Below are 20,227 nucleotides of genomic sequence, written 5' to 3'. Positions count from 1 at the left end.
TGGGCATATTCCATGAATATAATTAGGCATACCATGTATATGACGTATTCTATGAATATAATTAGGTATACCAACAACCACATAAATGAAACTAGTAAAAATATATTTGGTATAAGCATGACATTTCTTTATATCAATGTATTATTAATATGTAATCAATTGTTAAGAGCACAAGTTCTAGAGTCAGACTGCTTGGCTCAAAACCTATTTTATCCATTTACTAACTATGTGATCTTGGGTAAGTCATTTAACCTGAGCCTCAGTTTCTTAATCTATCAAAATTGGGTATTAGGGTACCTATTTCATAAAGTAGTTATAGGACCAAAAGACACACATAAAGTTACTAGGAAAATACCTAGCACACATCTGATGCTTAAATTTCAAGTATTAACATATGAAATTAATCCTATGCTTCATAATAGATAGCACAGGTGAATTTATAACTGAACCTCTGAACCAAGGCTCTGTTATGCAGTTCCCATTGAAGCCAACACAAGTATCATTCCCTTCATTCCTTTAAGTCTAGTCATTGACATATGGAAAGATCAATGAAGTTACTGCATAATAAATAGTAGCCTCTACCAACGACGGGTATTTTCTATTTTAACACTGTAAAATGAAAGGGTTTTGTTAATGTTTAATGTAACAAAATGGTTGTTGATTAAACGGAAAGTTTTACTAGGATAAGTTACTATACCAGATATGGTTAGGGATAAGGGAACAAATGAGTTGAATTAAGGTATCCATAAAAACTCATATTTATTTACTATTTATTACATGTGATAGGAAATATGTAGATGTGCATGACTGGTTCTGATCTTAAGAAAGTAACAATCTTGACAGGAAAACTTACACATGAATAATCAAATTAATAACTTATGAAGTTAAATTGGTAGCTAATCATTAATTCACAATAAAACTATTAGGTATATTATTTGTTGTCAAACAATAGGGGACAAGAAAGAAGTAAAAAAAGAAGAGATCTCTACAGGATGGATTTCTCAACCCCAGTACTATCGACATTTTTTTTTTCTTTTTTTTTAAATTTTTTTATTTATTTTATTTTTTATTTTAAAAAAGAATCCACCACAGGTATACATGTGTTCCCCATCCTGAACCCTCCTCCCTCCTCCCTCCCCATACCATCCCTCTGGGTCGTCCCAGTGCACCAGCCCCAAGCATCCAGCATCGTGCATTGATCCTGGACTGACATCTCGTTTCATACATGACATTTCAGATGTTTCAATGCCATTCTCCCAAATCTTCCCACCCTCTCCCTCTCCCACAGAGTCCATAAGCCTGTTCTATACATCAGTGTCTCTTTTGCTGTCTCGTATACAGGGTTATCGTTACCATCTTTCTAAATTCCATATATATGCGTTAGTATACTGTATTGGTGTTTTTCCTTCTGGCTTACTTCACTCTGTATAATAGGCTCCAGTTTCATCCACCTCATTAGAACTGATTCAAATGTATTCTTTTTAATGGCTGAGTAATACTCCATTGTGTATATGTACCACAGCTTTCTTATCCATCTGCTGATGGACATCTAGGTTGCTTCCATGTCTTGGCTTTTATAAACAGTGCTGCGGTGAACATTGGGGTACACGTGTCTCTTTCCCTTCTGGTTTCCTCAGTGTGTATGCCCAGCAGTGGGATTGCTGGATAAGGCAGTTCTATTTCCAGTTTTTTAAGGAATCTCCACACTGTTCTCCATAGTGGCTGTACTAGTTTGCATTCCCACCAACAGTGTAAGACGGTTCTCCACACCCTCTCCAGCATTTATTATTTGTAGACTTTTGGATCACAGCCATTCTGACTGGTGTGAAATGGTATCTCATAGTGGTTTTGATTTGCATTTCTCTGATAATGAGTGATGTTGAACATCTTTTCATGTGTTTGTTAGCCATCTGTATGTCTTCTTTGGAGAAATGTCTATTTAGATCTTTGGCCCATTTTTCGATTGGGTCATTTATTTTTCTGGAGTTGAGCTGTAGGAGTTGCTTGTATATTTTTGAGATTAGTTGTTTGTCGGTTGCTTCATTTGCTATTATTTTCTCCCATTCTGAAGGCTGTCTTTTCACCTTGCTAATAGTTTCCTTTGATGTGCAGAAGCTTTTAAGTTTAATTAGGTCCCATTTGTTTATTTTTGTTTTTATTTCCAATATTCTGGGAGGTGGGTCATAGAGGATCCTGCTGTGATGTATGTCAGAGAGTGTTTTGCCTATGTTCTCCTCTAGGAGTTTTATAGTTTCTGGTCTTACGTTGAGATCTTTAATCCATTTTGAGTTTATTTTTGTATATGGTGTTAGAAAGTGTTCTAGTTTCATTCTTTTACAAGTGGTTGACCAGATTTCCCAGCACCACTTGTTAAAGAGATTGTCTTTAATCCATTGTATATTCTTGCCTCCTTTGTCAAAGATAAGGTGTCCATAGGTGCGTGGATTTATCTCTGGGCTTTCTATTTTGTTCCACTGATCTATATTTCTGTCTTTGTGCCAGTACCATACTGTCTTGATAACTGTGGCTTTGTAGTAGAGCCTGAAGTCAGGTAGATTGATTCCTCCAGTTCCATTTTTCTTTCTCAAGATCACTTTGGCTATTCGAGGTTTTTTGTATTTCCATACAAATTGTGAAATTATTTGTTCTAGCTCTGTGAAGAATACTGTTGGTAGCTTGATAGGGATTGCATTGAATCTATAAATTGCTTTGGGCTATCGACATTTTAGACTGGATAATTCTTTGTTGTAGGGGCCTGTCTTGTGTATTTTAGAATGCAGTGTCTCTGACCTGTACCTAGTAAGTGCCAGTAGCATTCTTCCACTTCCTAGTTGTGACAATCAAAGTGTCTACATACAAATGTCTTCTGGGGCACAAAATAGCCCTCATGTGAGAATCAGTGCTATAATGAAGCTCTACCATGGCACTCTATCAACATTACACAGGTTCATAAAGTCTACATAAATAAGACTTGACAGCAGCCAGATCCAAATCTTAATTCAATGCCCTAAAATTTCTGCTAGAGAAAGAGAAGATAAGCCTGGTGAAGAGAGTCCATTAGATAGCTTCTCATTCCTGTCTCATGGAAGACTGACACAAACTTATTTTTCATCTATCCCCTATTTCCAGTTGAACACGGGGCCTCCTACCCCTCTCTTCCTTACAGCCCAGCTGAAGGATTCCATTAAGACTATAAAGATGCATACAGCAGAAACTAACACAACACTGCAAATCAACCATACTCCAATAAAAAACAATAAAAAATAAGATATTATAAAGATGCATGGCTCTAGTTTAGACTTTTCTCCTTTCACGTCAGCAACAAATTGCTTCTCTAGCCTGTCACCTGGTCCCTTCTGCTCCGTGTCATCCTGTGGAACAAGGAACACAGGGAGCTGACACCATGCTGATCTTGCTCTTGCTGTTGGCCTAAGTAATTCAACACCATTTGTGCCCACTGTCTCCGTACTACCCTAATATTCCAAAGTATGATAAGCCAGTCTCATGGCTACCACTATGCTGCTACTTCGGGGCTGCCTGCTTGCCAATAATATAAACAAAAGTATGTTTGAAAAATAGTTTTAAGATACAATGAAAGAGGATAGAAAGTACTGAGGAAGTTTAGCAGAATGAATTGGAAATAATTGGGCAAATTATGAAGTTTATGAAGATTATAAATCAGATAATACTAAGTGAAATATCTCAAAACTGGAATTTTGTTCAGGCTAACTTTTCACTAAGGGAGAAAAGGTCTGATATTCATACAGTGGTATTATATAACAGTAACACTGGGATTCCACTGACCCAATTGGAAAATAGCTCTTCCCTGAGCCATTCAAGTTTCTGCCAACTGCCCTGCCCCCTCAACCTTTCCAGGATCCAGCACCTAAAGGAGTAATCCTTAGCACATACAGGACCCTGTTTCAGTGATAATATCTATTCTAATCAGATGGTACCCATATTATCCTGGTTCTTCATATATTTGGCACTACCACCAAGAACAAAATAGTATGTGCCCAAAGAATATAAATTACACACGCACATTTTTTTCTAGAACCAAAAAAATTTTAAAAAGGAAAATTATAGTTTGGGTTGGAAATAAAAGCAGAGTAAAAGTATTTTATGTCAAATATAGAAGGAAATGCTGCCATTTGTGACAATATGGATGAACCTGGATGATGTTACACCAAGTGAAGTAAGTCAGAGAAAGATGATTAATGTGTTATTTCGCTTACATGCAGAGGCTAAAAACTCAAATTCTTAGAACCAGAAAGTAAAATGGTGGCTGCCAGGGGCTGAAGGGGGTTAGGAAGACGGGCTAATGTTGGTCAAAAAGTACAAACTTTCAGTTATAAGTTGAAAAAGTTCTAAAGATCTAATGTACAGCATGGTGCTTACTGTTCATAATACCACTGTTATCATATACCTGAAATTGCTAAAAGAGTAGATCTGAAGTGTTCTCAAGGAAAAATAATAACCACAGAGGTACAATATATTCTATGAAGATACCCTATGAAGATATTATACAATGATTTACTCATCTACTTCATTTCAAGAGAGCTACACCTCGATAGACAACAGAAGTATTCTTGTAATCATTTTAATCTTCCTCCCACCTACCAAAAAAAAAAGGATTTTCTCAACTATAAAGTAGTAATTCATTCTTTGGAACATATCCCTGTTCATATGCAACACCAGCAATGGTGTTCTTGAATAATGAAATATTTCACTATGCCTTAAATATATTATGGAAGACACCAAATCAAACTGAGAAAAGAGTTTATAAACCAGATATTTCAAAGCCAGTAGTGTTCAACAGAACTTTCAAACCATAGCTACATGTGGCTACTAAGCACTTGAAATGTTGTATGACTAAAAAATTGGTTTTTTAATTAAATTGAATTTTAATAGGCACAGGTGCCTAGAACCATTTCAAACTACTAAAAATTTCAAGTAGGAGTGAGCTAATTTTATCTTCTAATTTGATCTGGTCCCATCACTTCATGGGAAATAGACGGGGAAACAGTGGAAACAGTGTCAGACTTTATTTTTTGGGGCTCCCAAATCACTGCAGATGGTGACTGCAGCCATGAAATTAAAAGACGCTTACTCCTTGGAAGGAAAGTTATGATCAACCTAGATAGCGTATTCAAAAGCAGAGACATTACTTTGCCAACAAAGGTCCGTCTAGTCAAGGCTATGGTTTTTCCTGTGGTCATGTATGGATGTGAGAGTTGGACTGTGAAGAAGGCTGAGCACCGAAGAATTGATGCTTTTGAACTGTGGTGTTGGAGAAGACTCTTGAGAGTCCCTTGGACTGCAAGGAGATCCAACCAGTCCATTCTGAAGGAGATCAGCCCTGGGATTTCTTTGGAAGGAATGATGCTAAAGCTGAAACTCCAGTACTTTGGCCACCTGATGCGAAGAGTTGACTCATTGGAAAAGACTCTGATGCTGGGAGGGATTGGGGGCAGGAGGAGAAGGGGACGACAGAGGATGAGATGGCTGGATGGCATCATTGACTCGATGGACGTGAGTCTGGGTGAACTCCGGGAGTTGGTGATGGACAGGGAGGCCTGGCGTGCTGCGATTCATGGGGTCGCAAAGATTCGGACACAACTGAGCGACTGAACTGAACTGAATTTGATTTAGAAGCTCTATGTACAGTATAATACCTGAATCATTATCTTATAAGCGTTACTAATTATATACCTACTCTTACTTTTTAAAATTCTTTTAATGCTTTTAACATTTTACTTACTTGGGTTTAGACAACAGTTCTCTGAAGTTGCCTTTAGACCCTTCTTTAAGGCGATTTTTCAGTTCTTCAAGTTTGTGTACCTGCTTTACTATTTGTGCAATGCTTAAACTGACTGTTTTATCAGGTGTTGGAAACTCTGCTTCTGAAAAAGTTTGATCTTTGCTTATCTAAAAATAATAAAATTATCCAATTACTTGGGAAATACTCATTATGCTCCCATACCTCAAAGGAACTTCATTTCACTTATATCTAAATAAATTTTATATTGTCAATCTATAACTATAATGAAATACTAATTTTACAAATATATGAGCAACTTCCTAGCAACAGAATTACAGTAAGTGTTGGTTTTTATATGTCAAAACTCAAATCCAATCTTGTTTATTTTTTTAATATATAAGGATTTTAAGTAAGTTAAATAACAATTTTAGCAGAATCAGTTAAAGGTAACTCAAAATATTTAAAAAAGAATGCTAATCCTTGGGATGAGAGGATAAGTTAGGAAAAAAGTAGTTAAGCCATAGTCTTTGCGGCATAGCAAAGAGAAATTCTAACACTGGGAATTTAAAACAGATACTTCACCTTACGAACATTAACCTGGAATGGGATTAAAGATATAACAGCATGAAGTACTGGGTGATGTCCTAGAAGTCTGAGACTGTGGGATGAAGAACAAATGGAAGGGAAGCAGGAGATAAAGAAATACCTTATGGACAAAGGCAAGATCCCAAATAAGAGGATACCAGTTATAAACTGAACCTTTAGTGACATAGCAATCAGCTACAATTATCCATATACTGCATGTCATCAAAAATACACTCTCTATTGTCCCTGTTTATAGCAGTGGAACATTTCTATCTTGACAGGCAGCATGGTATTAACCTTTGTCAGCAGAGGGTCCTGAAAATTTAGAGGAGGAAGAAGCTTTTCTTCCAAGTTCTGTCATCTCTCTGCTTAATCCTAGGGCAGTACACTGTGTAACTAGTACTATTCACCTACAGCAAGTTTTAACAGCACCCACCCCCATGGATGGCTTTCTGGCAGGTCCCTGGTATGGTACATTCCCCACAGGCATCTTCTCTCAGAACTTTAATTGGACTAAACAATAAACACAGCCAAGGTAGAACTAGTATAATTCTCTAACTCCCTAAAGCTACCCAGGAAATCATTCTGCTGTATTAATAACATATATAAAATCTTTTTCAAAGTGGAATTTAAAGCCCATAAGGATAGGGACCAGCATTCCTCAAACTGGTGGCAAAAATGTGAAAATGAAAGTATTAAAAAATCATTAAAGTAACATTAAATTTAAAGAAAAACAAATACAAAATTTTATGAATAAGCATATATCATACTATGAATTTTTACACAGGAGAAATCTTTAAGTTGATAAGGCCTCGTGTCACTTATTTACTATTTTAGTAAATTATGGAAAAAATAAGTTAAAATTCCATTTCAATTTTAGAAGAATGAGTCAAATTCAAAGTAAGCCAGACAATACAGGAATATTGTGTATAAATCACTAAAAAACATTTTATTCTACCTATTTATTCCTCCTCTTTCTAAGTCAAAAGATTATAACCAATGGTTATTAAAATTCTTAAATTTATACTTCAAATTGGTTTTCAAATGAGACAAAATATTTAATTAATAAGAAATGCTATGCTTACCTCTTCCATCTGATTGACCTGTCGCTGAAACCACTTTTTAAAAAAGAAAACAAAAAGAAATATTGACAACTTAATTTCTGCAGTGAAATAAATGAGTCCGTATGTCTATGTGTATGTGTGTGTCTATGTATCAAATATTAGCCCTACATCAAATATCATTTTATCCTAGTGTTCAGAATGGAGCTAATGCCACATAAAACTGAAACATAAAATTTTTAAATATATATAGTAGCAAGTTTGGGAGCTTTTGTTTTTCATTTCTTCAAAACTTAGAAAACTTTTTCATTTATATGCATTTCTGTATTAAATTATAGTAAGCAATATATTGAACATACCTTAAAAAGAGATTCCAAAATCTGGAAAATAAAGTTTTAATTAAAACACTTAAAAATAAAATTCTTACAACATAAAATATCTAATTCAAGTCTCTTGAAATTTTTAATCACCAAAATATACTAGTTACTAAAATACACCTATAAATCTATAATCCAAATCACAACAATTTTATATTTACAGATGGTTTTTAGTATATCTTGCCAAGACAATTTAGTTCTAGGAAAAAAAGAATTTTCCATCCTTAATAGATCTATATTAAAAAAACTCAATTCACATTTATGATTTCATGTATTTTCTTAATATAGGTAAGAAAAGAAAATTTAAATTCCTCTCAGAAAAGCACTATTTTTTCCACGGAGCAGATAGTACAATAATGAAAAGCATTATCATTATTATTTTTTAAATATAACTTTGCTATACTAAAAGATCTAAGAATCAAGATATAAAATATTACACTACTACTTGTTTTTTTTAATGGAAAATGCAAAGAACTAGTTTTGGAGATTGAGAGAAAATGAATACACAAAACCCATCACACAGTCTAAAATACCAATATTTACCACTTTCAAAATGTAATGCTAAACTGATAACCTTTGCCACAAAAACAACCAAACTCAATCACAACCAAGTAAAACTTATTAAAGAAAAATTTTATTACAAACATTCAGGCAGGAAGAAAAGTTGCTTAACTGAAAGAAATCAGAATAAGCATAGGGAATTTCCTGGCAGTCCGTACTCACTTTAAAAACAATAAAATGTAAATACTACATATGAAAATACTAATGACCCATTCAATGCTATAAATAAAGGAAAATTCACAGAAATAAATGCCTATGATGATAAATAATGCTTTCCAATGCCTTTTATAACAACTTAAGGCACCATACCTAGACTAATATTGCTGACTGGATAGTCATATTTAACATCAAACAGCAAATATAACTAAGTATTTTTTTACTAAAATGTTACTAATAACAATAATTTAATTAGTAATTATCAGTTTATATTGTTTTATCATTTTAAACTTATGATTAAAATATTAAGTAACATACTTGGCAGTTTACATAGAATACATACATTATGTTCTTCCTTAGCTGCTGCTTCTAACTGAGTTGCAAATTGTGAACAACATATTAAGAATGAAGTCAGATCATCCCCAACCTTATGAAAAAAGCAGCAAAACACAGTTACTTTTATTTCAGAATTCATATGCATATCCATCTGTATTTCAGTATACTTAACTATTTTTTAAAATAGCTTTGTATGTGTAAATTATGTCCCTTGAAATGCATCAAGATAGGAAACCATGTTCACTACACTAGCAAATTCTCCTGGAAAGAAAGTACATTCTGAGAAGTGGTTCAATAATGACATATACCCAACTATGTCTTTTCTTACATTCTCCTTTACACAGATGCAGAATATCAGGCATTCCAGCCTTCAGACTCCTGAAATTTGCAGGTAGCCAAAAACAAAATATAGGACTTCCCTGGTGGCTCAGACGGTAAAGCATCTGTCTACAATGCGGGATACCTGGGTTCTATCCCTGGGTCGGGAAGATTCCCTGGAGAAGGAAATGGCAACCCACTCCAGTACTCTTGCCTAGAAAATCCCATGGATGGAGGAGCCTGGTGTCCATGGGGTCGCAAAGAGTCGGACACGACTGAGCGACAAAAAAAAATTTTAAATATACAAACTATACAAAAATATAAAATATATAAAAACAAAATATACACTTAAATATGCATTATAGTAATGCTTTGTGTTAGAAATGAATGTTGACTATGACTTCTGATTTATAAGCATACTTACCAAGAGGTATAGTCTTTCATCCTCATTTAATGAGCAATAGAAATTTTTGAAGAAAAAGTTACATATTAAAATGTCACAATGACTGAATCACTTTTAGTAGAGCTGCTGCTGCTAAGTCACTTCAGTCATGTCTAACTCTGTGCAACCCCATAGACAGCAGCCCACCAGGCTCCACCATCCCTGGGATTCTCCAGGCAAGAACACTGGAGTGGGTTGCCATTTCCTTCTCCAATGCATGAAAGTGAAAAGTGAAAGGGAAGTCGCTCAGTTGTGTCCGACTCTTGGCGACCCCATGGACTGCAGCCCACAAGGCTCCTCTGTCCATGGGAGTTTCCAGGCAAGAGTACTGGAGTGGGGTGCCATCGCCTTCTCCAAATGTACAGTAGTACCTGGAGCTTATTAAGAGTACTGGAGTGGGGTGCCATTGCCTTCTCCGTTCAGTAGAGCAATGATGTGTAAATCAGACAATTGACCAAAGATTTTTTAAAAATCTCAGATGCTTATACACAGTTATAACATTCTCAACAGAATATTCTCCAAGAGGAATATGTTCCCTCAACATTACATTTTAAACACACTCAAGTTCATACTTTTTTTTATCATGGTAAAAACTGATAGTCATATAGGAGACAGAGGGGGAAAATAGTCATTCAGGAGAGTGGTAAAATGAATTAACCAGAATTATTCACCAATAGAAAATGAGACCATCTGAATACTTGGGGATTTCCTCCCACCTATATTCAGGTCACAAATAGAAGATGAAGATCAATTTGATCAAGATAAACATTCTTTTTCAAGTATACATGGAAATTATCCAGGACACATGCTGGGCCACAAAGTAAGCCTCACTAAATATAAGAAAATTGAAATCATATCAAGCAAACTGTCTGACGCTGTGATGCCAGAAATCAATTACAAGGAAAAAAAACCTGCAAAAAACACAAGTACATGGAGGCCAAACATTATGCTACTAAACAACCAATGGTTCACTGAAGAAATCAAAGATGAAATAAAAAAATACCCAGAGACAAATGAAAATGAGAACATTATGACCCAAAAACTATGGAATGCAGCTAAAGCAGTTCTATAGAGGGAAGTTTATAGCAATACAAGCTTATGTCTGGCAAGGAGAAAAATCTTAAACAACCTAACTTATACCTAAAACAATTACAAAGAACAAATGAAACCCCAGGTTAGTAGAATAAAAGAAATCATAAAGAATCAGAGCTGAAATAAATTACAGACTAAAAGAAAAAAAATAGAAAAGACCAATGAAACTAAAAGCTAGTTCTTTGAAAAATTAAACAAAATTGATAAACTTTTAGCAAGAGTCATCAAGAAAAGAAGGGAGAGAACACCAATCAATAAAATTAGAAGTGAAAAAGCAAAAGTTACAACCAAATCATAGAAATACAAAAGATTATTAGACTACCATGAGCAACTATAGGCCAATAAAATGGACAACCTCAAAGAAAACAAAAACAAATAGAAAATACGAACAATTATCAGAAATGAAATTGAAAGCGCAATTTTAAAACTCCCAATAAGCAGAAGTCCAGGATCAGATGACTTCACAGGGGAATTCTACCAAATATTTAGAGAAGAATTAACACCTATCCTTCTGAAAATATTCCCAAAAACTGTAGAGGAAACAACACTTCCAAACTCATGCTATTAGGCCATCATCAGTTCAGTTCAGTTCAGTCGCTCAGTTGTGTCCAACTCTTTGAGACCCCATGAATCGCAGCACGCCAGGCCTCCCTGTCCATCACCAATTCCCGGAGTTCACTCAAACTCATGTCCATTGAGTCGGTGATGCCATCCAGCCATCTCATCCTCTGTCGTCCCCTTCTCCTCCTGCCCCCAATCCCTCCCAGCATCAGAGTCTTTTCCAATGAGTCAACTCTTCGCATCAGGTGGCCAAAGTACTGGAGTTTCAGCTTTAGCATCAGTCCTTCCAATGAACATCCAGGACTGATCTCCTTTAGAATGGACTGGTTGGATCTCCTTGCAGTCCAAGGGACTCTCAAGAGTCTTCTCCAACACCATAGTTCAAAAGCATCAATTCTTCGGCACTCAGCTTTCTTCACAGTCCAACTCACACATCCATACATGACCACTGGAAAAACCATAGCCTTGACTAGACGGACCTTTGTTGGCAAAGTAATGTCTCTGCTTTTCAATGTGCTATCTAGGTTGGTCATAACTTTCCTTCCAAGGAGTAAATGTCTTTTAATTTCATGGCTGCAATCACCATTTGCAGTGATTTGGGAGCCCAAAAAAATAAAGTCTGACACTGTTTCCACTGTTTCCCCATCTATTTCCCAGGAAGTGATGGGACCAGATGCCATGATCTTTGTTTTCTGAATGTTGAGCTTTAAGCCAACTTTTTCACTCTCCACTTTCACTTTCATCAAGAGGCTTTTTAGTTCCTCTTCACTTTCTGCCATAAGGGTGGTGTCATTTGCATATCTGAGGTTATTGATATTTCTCCTGGCAATCTTGATTCCAGCTTGTGCTTCTTCCAGCCCAGTATTTCTCACGATGTACTCTGCAGAGAAGTTAAATAAGCAGGATGACAATATACAGTCTTGACGTACTCCTTTTCCTATTTGGAACCAGTCTGTTGTTCCATGTCCAGTTCTAACTGTTGCTTCCTGACCTGCATATAGGTTTCTCAAGAGGCAGGTCAGGTGGTCTGGTATTCCCATCTCTTTCAGAATTTTCCACAGTTTATTGTGATCTACACAGTCAAAGGCTTTGGCATAGTCAATAAAGCAGAAATAGATGTTTTTCTGGAACTCTCTTGCTTTTTCCATGATCCAGCAGATGTTGGCAATTTGATCTCTGGTTCCTCTGCCTTTCCTAAAACCAGCTTGAACATCTGGAAGTTCACGGTTCACGTATTGCTGAACATCCAAGGAGTGGTGGCTGCGCGGGAGCAGGAGGCCTGAGAGGAGCTACTCCACGTTCAAGGTCTGGAGGAGCGGCCGTCAGGAGATACCCCTCGTCCAAGGTAAGAGGCAGCAGCTGCGCTTTGATGGAGCAGCCGTGAAGAGATACCCCACGTTCAAGGTAAAAGAAACCCAACTAAGATGGTAGGTGTTGCAAGAGGGCATCAGAGGGCAGACACACTAGTCAATCTAATCACATGGACCACAGCCTTGTCTAACTCAATGAAACTAATCCATACTGTGTGGGGCCACCCAAGATGGGAGAGTCATGGTGGAGAGATCTGACAGGATGTGGTCCACTGGAGAAGGGAATGGCAAACCACTTCAGTATTCTTGCCTTGAGAACCCGATGAACAGTATGAAAAGGCAAAATGATAGGATACTGAAAGAGGAACTCCCCAGGTCAGTAGGTGCCCAATATGCTACTGGAGATCAGTGGAGAAATAACTCCAAAAAGAATGAAGGGATGGAGCCAAAGCAAAAACAATACCCAGTTGTGGATGTGACTGGTGATAGAAGCAAGGTCTGATGCTGTAAAGAGCAATATTGCATAGGAACCTGGAATGTTAGGTCCATGAATCAAGGCAAATTGGAAGTGGTCAAACAGGAGATGGCAAGAGTAAACGTTGACATTCTAGGAATGAGCAAACTAAAATGGACTAGAATGGGTGAATTTAACTCAGATGACCCTTATATCTACTACTGTGGGCTGGAATCCCTTAGAAGAAATGGAATAGCCATCATGGTCAACAAGAGAGTCTGAAATGCAGTACTTGGATGCAATCTCAAAAACGACAGAATGATCTCTGTTCATTTCCAAGGCCATTGTCACTCTGATACAAAAATCAGACACACCATGAAAATGAAAATTATAGGACACTATCACTGATAAACATAGATGAAAAAATCCTCAAAATACTAGCAAACCCTACTCCAACAGTACGTTACAAGGACCATAAAATAAGATCAAGTGGGATTTATCTGAGGGATGCAAGGGTTTTTCAATATCTGCAATCAATGTGATACACCTTAAGAATAAAAAGCATATGATAATCTCAACAGATGCAGAAAACATTTCTGATAAAATTCAACATCTAGTTATGATTAAAAAAAAAAACTCTTTAGAAAGTGGGAATCGGGACTTCCCTGGTGGTTAAGAATCTGCCGAGCAATGAATGGATGTGGGTTCGATTCCTGGTGGGGGAACTAAGAGCCTGCATGCTATATAGCATGGCCAAAAAGAGACAGAAAAAGGAGGAAATAAAAACATTCAGATTGGACAGTAAGAAGTAAAACTGTCCTTATTTTAAGATGACATAATTGCTTAGGTACAAAACCCCGAAGTATCTATAGAAAGATCCTAGAATGAAAAACAGTACATTGAGCAAGTTGGTAAGATATAAGATCAACACATGAAAATCACTCATATTTTTATATACTAATAACAAGGGAAAAAAATAAAAAACACAATGCCATTAAAAGTCATTCCAAGTAGCATGATATTAATGTATAAATCTAAAGAAAAATATACCAGATCTGTATGATGAAAATTACAGAATGCTGAAAAAATAAATCAAACAAGAAAAAGAAATCAAATAAACCAAGAAACATACTGTGTTTGAAAGACCCAACACAATCGTTGGGTTTGAAATATCCAACATAGTTATTTTATTACATGAAGCCAAACCCAAATCCCTAACTAACAAAATTAATTATAAAATATAATCACTTTAATAGTTACATCATTTCAATATATACAATGAAGATATTTGTTAAAATTCAATAATCACTTCAATGTTTGGGATTCTTTTATTTAGCAAACCAAAAAATAGAAAAATAATTTCTTAACCCAATAAAGACTACACATTTGCAAATCAACTCCAACCAAAGCTTAAATATTAAGCAGGAGATTCATTAGCATCAAAAGTAAGCTCAAGATACAGATATGCCTTACTTAAACTTTAAGATAAGTATTTGGCAGAGGATGGAAAAAATCAGTACAGTACTTTCAGGTTTCCTAAGATGATCATTTTCATGGATGGTGAATTCAGAAAACATATATAGATTCTAAAAGAAAATCTTAGCCCTTTACAGCATTAATGTCTCTACATTAGCATTACATACACTTACAGAAAAGTTTAATTCTTCATGTTCAGGCTTCACAACTGCTTTTTCTCCATTTTGAGTGCCATATCCATAGGTTTCTTCCAAACTGGAAACCACCTATAAGAAAAATCAAAGTGAATTATGTACTTACAGTGTAAAAATTGTATTTATTAATATATTAAACATAAAAATGTACTTAATCAACCATGTCAGAATCATTTTAGCAGTAAGACTTATTTCTGCCAGTGCCATACACTTAAATTTTCCATCTCATGCCCCACCTCACATCATCCTGAAGAAGCAGTATAAGCAATAGTCCTTGATGCCTCTCAATGAAGGCAGGCCCTATGACTCTTCCATTTCCGCATTGAAGGAAGAGTCTATGAACAGCTGAAGCCTCAACTCTACTCACCACCTCAAAATCTGACTTGACTTTCTTTTCTTCCTTGAAGAGACGAGGAAAACTAGAGAGATGGAGACCACAAAGCAATATGTTTTTAAAGGAAATTCTCTGAGCTAACCCTTTGAACTTTGAGCAAACTTGTACTTTGGAAGTTTGATAAACTATACTTTTTGTATATTTGTGCTATCCCTCACTGTTCTCACTTGGTATTGGGTGCATGTACAACTCAATTCTGGATCAATGTGCAAAAAAGAAACTCAGAGAAAAGGAGATTTCCCCCCCTCCATCACTGAGAACTTGAGTTTCTAAAGCGCAGAGAAGAGCTAACAGAGCAAACATGAAACTTAGAAAGGCCTATTCTTAGAAAGATCTGCTTATGTCTCAGAACCTGTATTTCAGGAGGATCCCCACTGTTTGCTGACTGATGATAATGGCTCACTGTCCCTAAATTCACTGTACAAACTGTATGATTTATGCTGAACACCTGCTTTCCTTCGGGGAGTATGGAATTTTGGTACATGCAGTCACGAAATCAAAAGATGCTTGTTCTTTGTCTATGACAAACCTAGACAGTGTATTAAAAAGCAGAGACATCACTTTGCCCACAAAGGTTTGTATAGTCAAAACTATGCCTTTTCCAGTAGTCAGGTGCAGATGTAAGAGTTAGACCATAAAGAAGGCTGAGCACTGAAGAATTGATGCCTTCAAATTATGGTGCTGGAGAAGATTCTTGAGAGTCCCTTGAACAACAAGGAGTTCAAACCAGTCAATCCTAAAGGAAATCAACCCTGAATAATCATTGAAAGGACTGATGCTGAAGCACCAATACTTAGGCCACCTGATGGGAAGCGCCAACTCATTGGAAAAGATTCTTCATGTTGGGAAAGATTGAGGGAAGGAGGAGAAGGGGGCAACAGAGGATGAGATGGTTGGATGGCATACTGATTCAATGGACATGAGTTTGAGCAAACTTTGGGAGACAGTGAAGGACAAAGAAGCCTGGTGTGCTGCAGTCCACGGATTCACAAAGAATCTGATACAACTGAGCTAGTGAACAACAAAAAGGCAGAGAGTACCAAGATGACCAACCTCCAATGAAACACTGGGCATTGAGTCTCTAATAAATTCTTCTGGTATACATTTCACATGTGTTGCCACAATTTGCTGTTGGGGGAATTGAGCATGTCCTGTGTGACTCCAAAGGTAAAGAAATCTAGGAAGCTTGGACCTGGTTTCCTCCAGACTTCATCCCATGTGCCTTTTCCTTTTGCTGATTTTGCTTTTCTTTCACTATATCTTAGCTATCAATATGACCATATGCTGAGTCCAGTGTGTCTTCTCAGGAAATCAATAAACCTGGAAATGGTTATGGGGATCAAGCATCAACAAGTATCTTACCATCTTCAGATGTTTGGTAATTTTCCTGATCAATTCATCTTCTGCTATTAACTCCTTTGTCTTACTTGATGGAATGGGCAAAGCATACCTTACAATGGATTCTCCTGTTGGTGGAGATTTTAAGACCATCGGTTCAAGTTTATCACGTACTACTTTTGCACTATGTTTTTCCTTTGGTTTAGGTGACAATGGTGAATTAAATAGTCCTTTTTTAAATGTTAATTCTGGAACGTTTACCAATTTACTACTAGAGGTCAACAGATGCTTTACTGGCTTCATTTTGTTATTTACTTAGCTTCTGAATTATAGATGAAAAATCTGTATTCCTCCCTGTGAATAAAACATTAAGATTTCAGATTAAAGATAATGGAAGATTAAAAATAATGAAATAATGCCACTTGCAACATGAATGGACATGGTGATTATCATACTAACTGAAGTAAGTCAGACAGAGACAAAAACCACATGATATCACTTATCTGCAGAATCTTTAAAAAAAAAAAAAGATACAAATGAACTTATTTACAAGACAGAAACAAAATCACAGAATTAGAAAACAAACTTCTGGTTACTAAAAGGTAAAGGTTGGGGGAACAGATAAATCTGGAGCTTAGGATTGGCATGTATACACTACTATATTTAAAATAAATAACAAGGACCTACTGTATAGCATGGGGACCTCTACTCAATACTCTGTAATAACCTAAATGGGAAAAGAACTTGAAAAAATATAGATATATATGTACACACTAACTCAATTTGCCAACTAAGTGCTAACTTTCTGAAATTAACATATTATAAATCAATTATACTTCAATACAAAACAAAAAAAATTTTAAAGAAACAAAAAGGATAGCAGGATTATCAACTGACATGAAGATGGTGAATCCTAAAATCAACTCTGGAGAAATTACAAAATGGAGAGGGAAACATTCCTAACAGCAACAACTAAAACCCGTGAAAACCCCCCAGACGTGTGATTTATGAGTGGGCATTTAGGACAGGTGCTGAAAGGCAGGAAGAAGACAGTGGCAACAGTGAAAGAATGTATTTAGAAAACTTTAAAATTTTATTTTTACCTTTCCCCCATTCTTGAGCTAACACATGCCTTTTATGCATATTATTATTTCCACAGAAAGTAATAGCCTTTCAGCTGAGCAATATGAGGGCAGCACCAAAGTCATGACGGACTAAATAAGGAAGTAAGACCGGCAGGCCTTAAGCTTTCATCCTCCTACTTCTCTTTGTCCAAAGCTGATTAACATTCAGGACAATGCCTCCTCCCCAACAGTTTAAAAGCATGTGCTTGACCCTGGGAATTGTCTGATAGACTGGCATAATTAAGATGAAATAGCATTGGTTCCCTGTTGTCTCAAGCACTCCACACCTAGATTAGTCCCACTGTTGTAATCTGAAGTATGTCCTCTAAAAACACATGTTCAAGTCCTAACCCTTGATACCTGGGAATATGATCATATTTGAAAAGTCTTTGTAGATATGATCAAGTTAAAATTAAATCATATTGGATTAGGGTGGGCCCTAAACCCATTGACTGGTGTTACTATAAGAAAGGAAGGTAAAGACACTTGTGCATAGACATAAAAGGAAGAAAGCTATGAAATGACAAGGGCAGAGATTGGAGGGGTGCAGCCATAAGCCATGGAATATTAAGGATTGCCAGCATCTACCAGAAGCTGAAAAGAAGCAAGAGAGGATTCTTCCCTAGAACTTTCAGGCGGACCACAGCCCTGCCAATATCTTGATTTCAGACTCAGGCTCCAGAATGATGAAATAATAAATTTCTCTCACAATAAACTGTTTCAGGGACTTCCCAGGTGGCCCAAGTAGTTAAGACTCTGTGCTCCCCAATCCCTGGTCAGAGAACTAGAGTTTGCATGATGAAATGAAAAATACTCCCTGCAGCAACTAAAGATCCCACCTGCCACAACTAACACCCCACACAACCAAATAAATTTTAAAAATAAATTGTTTTAAGTCACCTTATTTGTGGCACTTTGGTACCACAGTCCTAGGAAACTAATTTGCTGATTGAAATGATTCAATAGAAAGAAAAAAGTATGATTGAGAGAGAGGGAATTGCTGTGAAGAAGTCCTTGCGTAAACAAAAAGAAAAGGGTTTTAAGGCACAAATGGGCCAACGCACTTTAGAGGAGGGAACAGAGCAAGTTTATCTAAGATAGAAGATGGGAATGCAGAGATAATGGGCTACTTTAAGAAATCAACAGAAAAGGATGGAAAATTCACCAGGTGCTAGTAATTAACCTAACAAACCACTCCATCAAGCACACCACAATTTTTAAAAAGTTACGTGTGGTGAATACTTACAAAAAAATACTTAGAATTTTACACCTCCGTTCCATTTAACCCTCCTAACAGTGCCAGGAGGTTGATTCTGACTCACCAGAAATTGACCCAAGGTTACCGGCACGCTGGTTCAGTGGTAAAGAAACCGACTGCCTATGAAGGAGATGCGGGTCTGATCCCTGGTCTGGAAGATCCCCTGGAGGAGGACAAAAAAACCCACTCCCGTATTCTTGCCTGGAGAATCCCATGGACAACAGGAGCCTGGCGGGCTACAGCCCACGGGGTCACACAGAGTCAGACTCACTGAGCAACTGAACAACAACCAGTCACTTTTCACCACGAAGACAAATGTACAGTGTTCCTTCAAGGATTCGCTTGATACCATTTCAAGCATTTTAAAGAAACATTATAGAAAAGGGGGAGCGAGGGGACATTATAGAAAATGTGGGTACACGGACGACTGGCCTTAAAGTCTGCATCAAGATAAGAAAGCGGAGAGAAAAACAAGGCTGCTTCTGCCAGAGAAACCAGTGGAAACGCTTGGTGAGGACGAGGGAGGTAGCTCACCCCCTCGGTGTACCTGCTGACGCTGCGGGCACTCAGGCTACTGGGTGGGCTGGCGCTGCCGTGGCTGGCTCTAAGGTGAACACGTTGGAAATTCTGAGCCTCCCGCACTTGCTGCAGGACTGAAGCCTGCAAATCCTGCAGACTCCAGCCCTGCTGTTTTACAAATGGACATTTGTGCTGAAAGGAAAGGGCGGGTTCCGACGACCCGCGACGGCAGCTACCAGCGCCGAACGCCAGCCGTCGCCCAACGGCCGTTGACGCCACGTCACGGCGCTGTCGCCCCAGTAACAGCGCCAGCGTCGGGAGCCGAGAATCACCTGCGGGAGGGGGATGGGCGAGGGCGTCCGCGTCCCCTACTCGGCCGCCCCGCCCTCTCTCCTCGGTGATTCCTTCCAGGTGATTCACATGGGCAGGTGATTCACGTGCGCAGGTGCTTCTAGGCTTTCGGCCTGGAGAGCTAAAACACCATCCTCTGTGGTGCTTTAAGAGCTTGGGCTTCACTGGCAAAACCTGAGTCCCAGGCCCTCCTCTGGCACCAGCTAAAGTTTTCACTGGGAGGTGTTGCGGAGTCAGTTGCCGTGCTTTTATCTATTTGTTTTAGACTAAATGTTTTGTTGCGAAATAACTGATTTGCCTGCTAAGTCACTTCAGTCATGTCCGACTCTTTGTGACCCCCACGGACTGTAGCCGGCCAGGTTCCTCTGTCCATGGGGATTCTCCAGGCAAGACTACAGAAGTGGGTTGCCATGCCCTCCTCCAGGGGATTTTCCTCAGGAATTGAACCCACATCTCTTCTATCTCCTGCATTGGCAGTTGGGTTCTTTACCACTAGCGCAGCCTGCTGCTGCTGCTGCTAAGTCGCTTCAGTCGTGTCTGACTCTGTGCGACCCCAGAG

General features: G+C 37.7%; 1 protein-coding gene across 1 annotated transcript in view; it reads right to left on the bottom strand.

The window, feature by feature from the left end:
- CCDC7 (coiled-coil domain containing 7) overlaps window positions 1–19,640 on the bottom strand; it is a 274,689-nt gene extending 255,049 nt beyond the window's left edge. The window contains exons 1-7 of the mRNA XM_086334569.1: window positions 19,346–19,640; window positions 16,441–16,770; window positions 14,664–14,756; window positions 8,845–8,928; window positions 7,767–7,787; window positions 7,432–7,464; window positions 5,762–5,928 (exon numbers count right to left, since the gene is read on the bottom strand). Of these exons, the coding sequence (XP_086190695.1) occupies window positions 5,762–5,928; window positions 7,432–7,464; window positions 7,767–7,787; window positions 8,845–8,928; window positions 14,664–14,756; window positions 16,441–16,719 (677 nt within the window). The 5' untranslated portion in view covers window positions 16,720–16,770; window positions 19,346–19,640. The remainder of the gene's footprint in view (window positions 1–5,761; window positions 5,929–7,431; window positions 7,465–7,766; window positions 7,788–8,844; window positions 8,929–14,663; window positions 14,757–16,440; window positions 16,771–19,345) is intronic.
- Window positions 19,641–20,227: the final 587 nt, after the last annotated feature.

This window comes from Bos grunniens, chromosome 13, assembly GCF_055505025.1.
Source record: "Bos grunniens cultivar Pamir isolate PY7600 chromosome 13, Bosgru_T2T1.0, whole genome shotgun sequence".
NCBI lineage: Eukaryota > Metazoa > Chordata > Mammalia > Artiodactyla > Bovidae > Bos > Bos grunniens.
The sequence above is the reverse complement of the archived record's forward strand: the minus strand, read 5'-3'. Positions and strand labels throughout refer to the sequence as shown.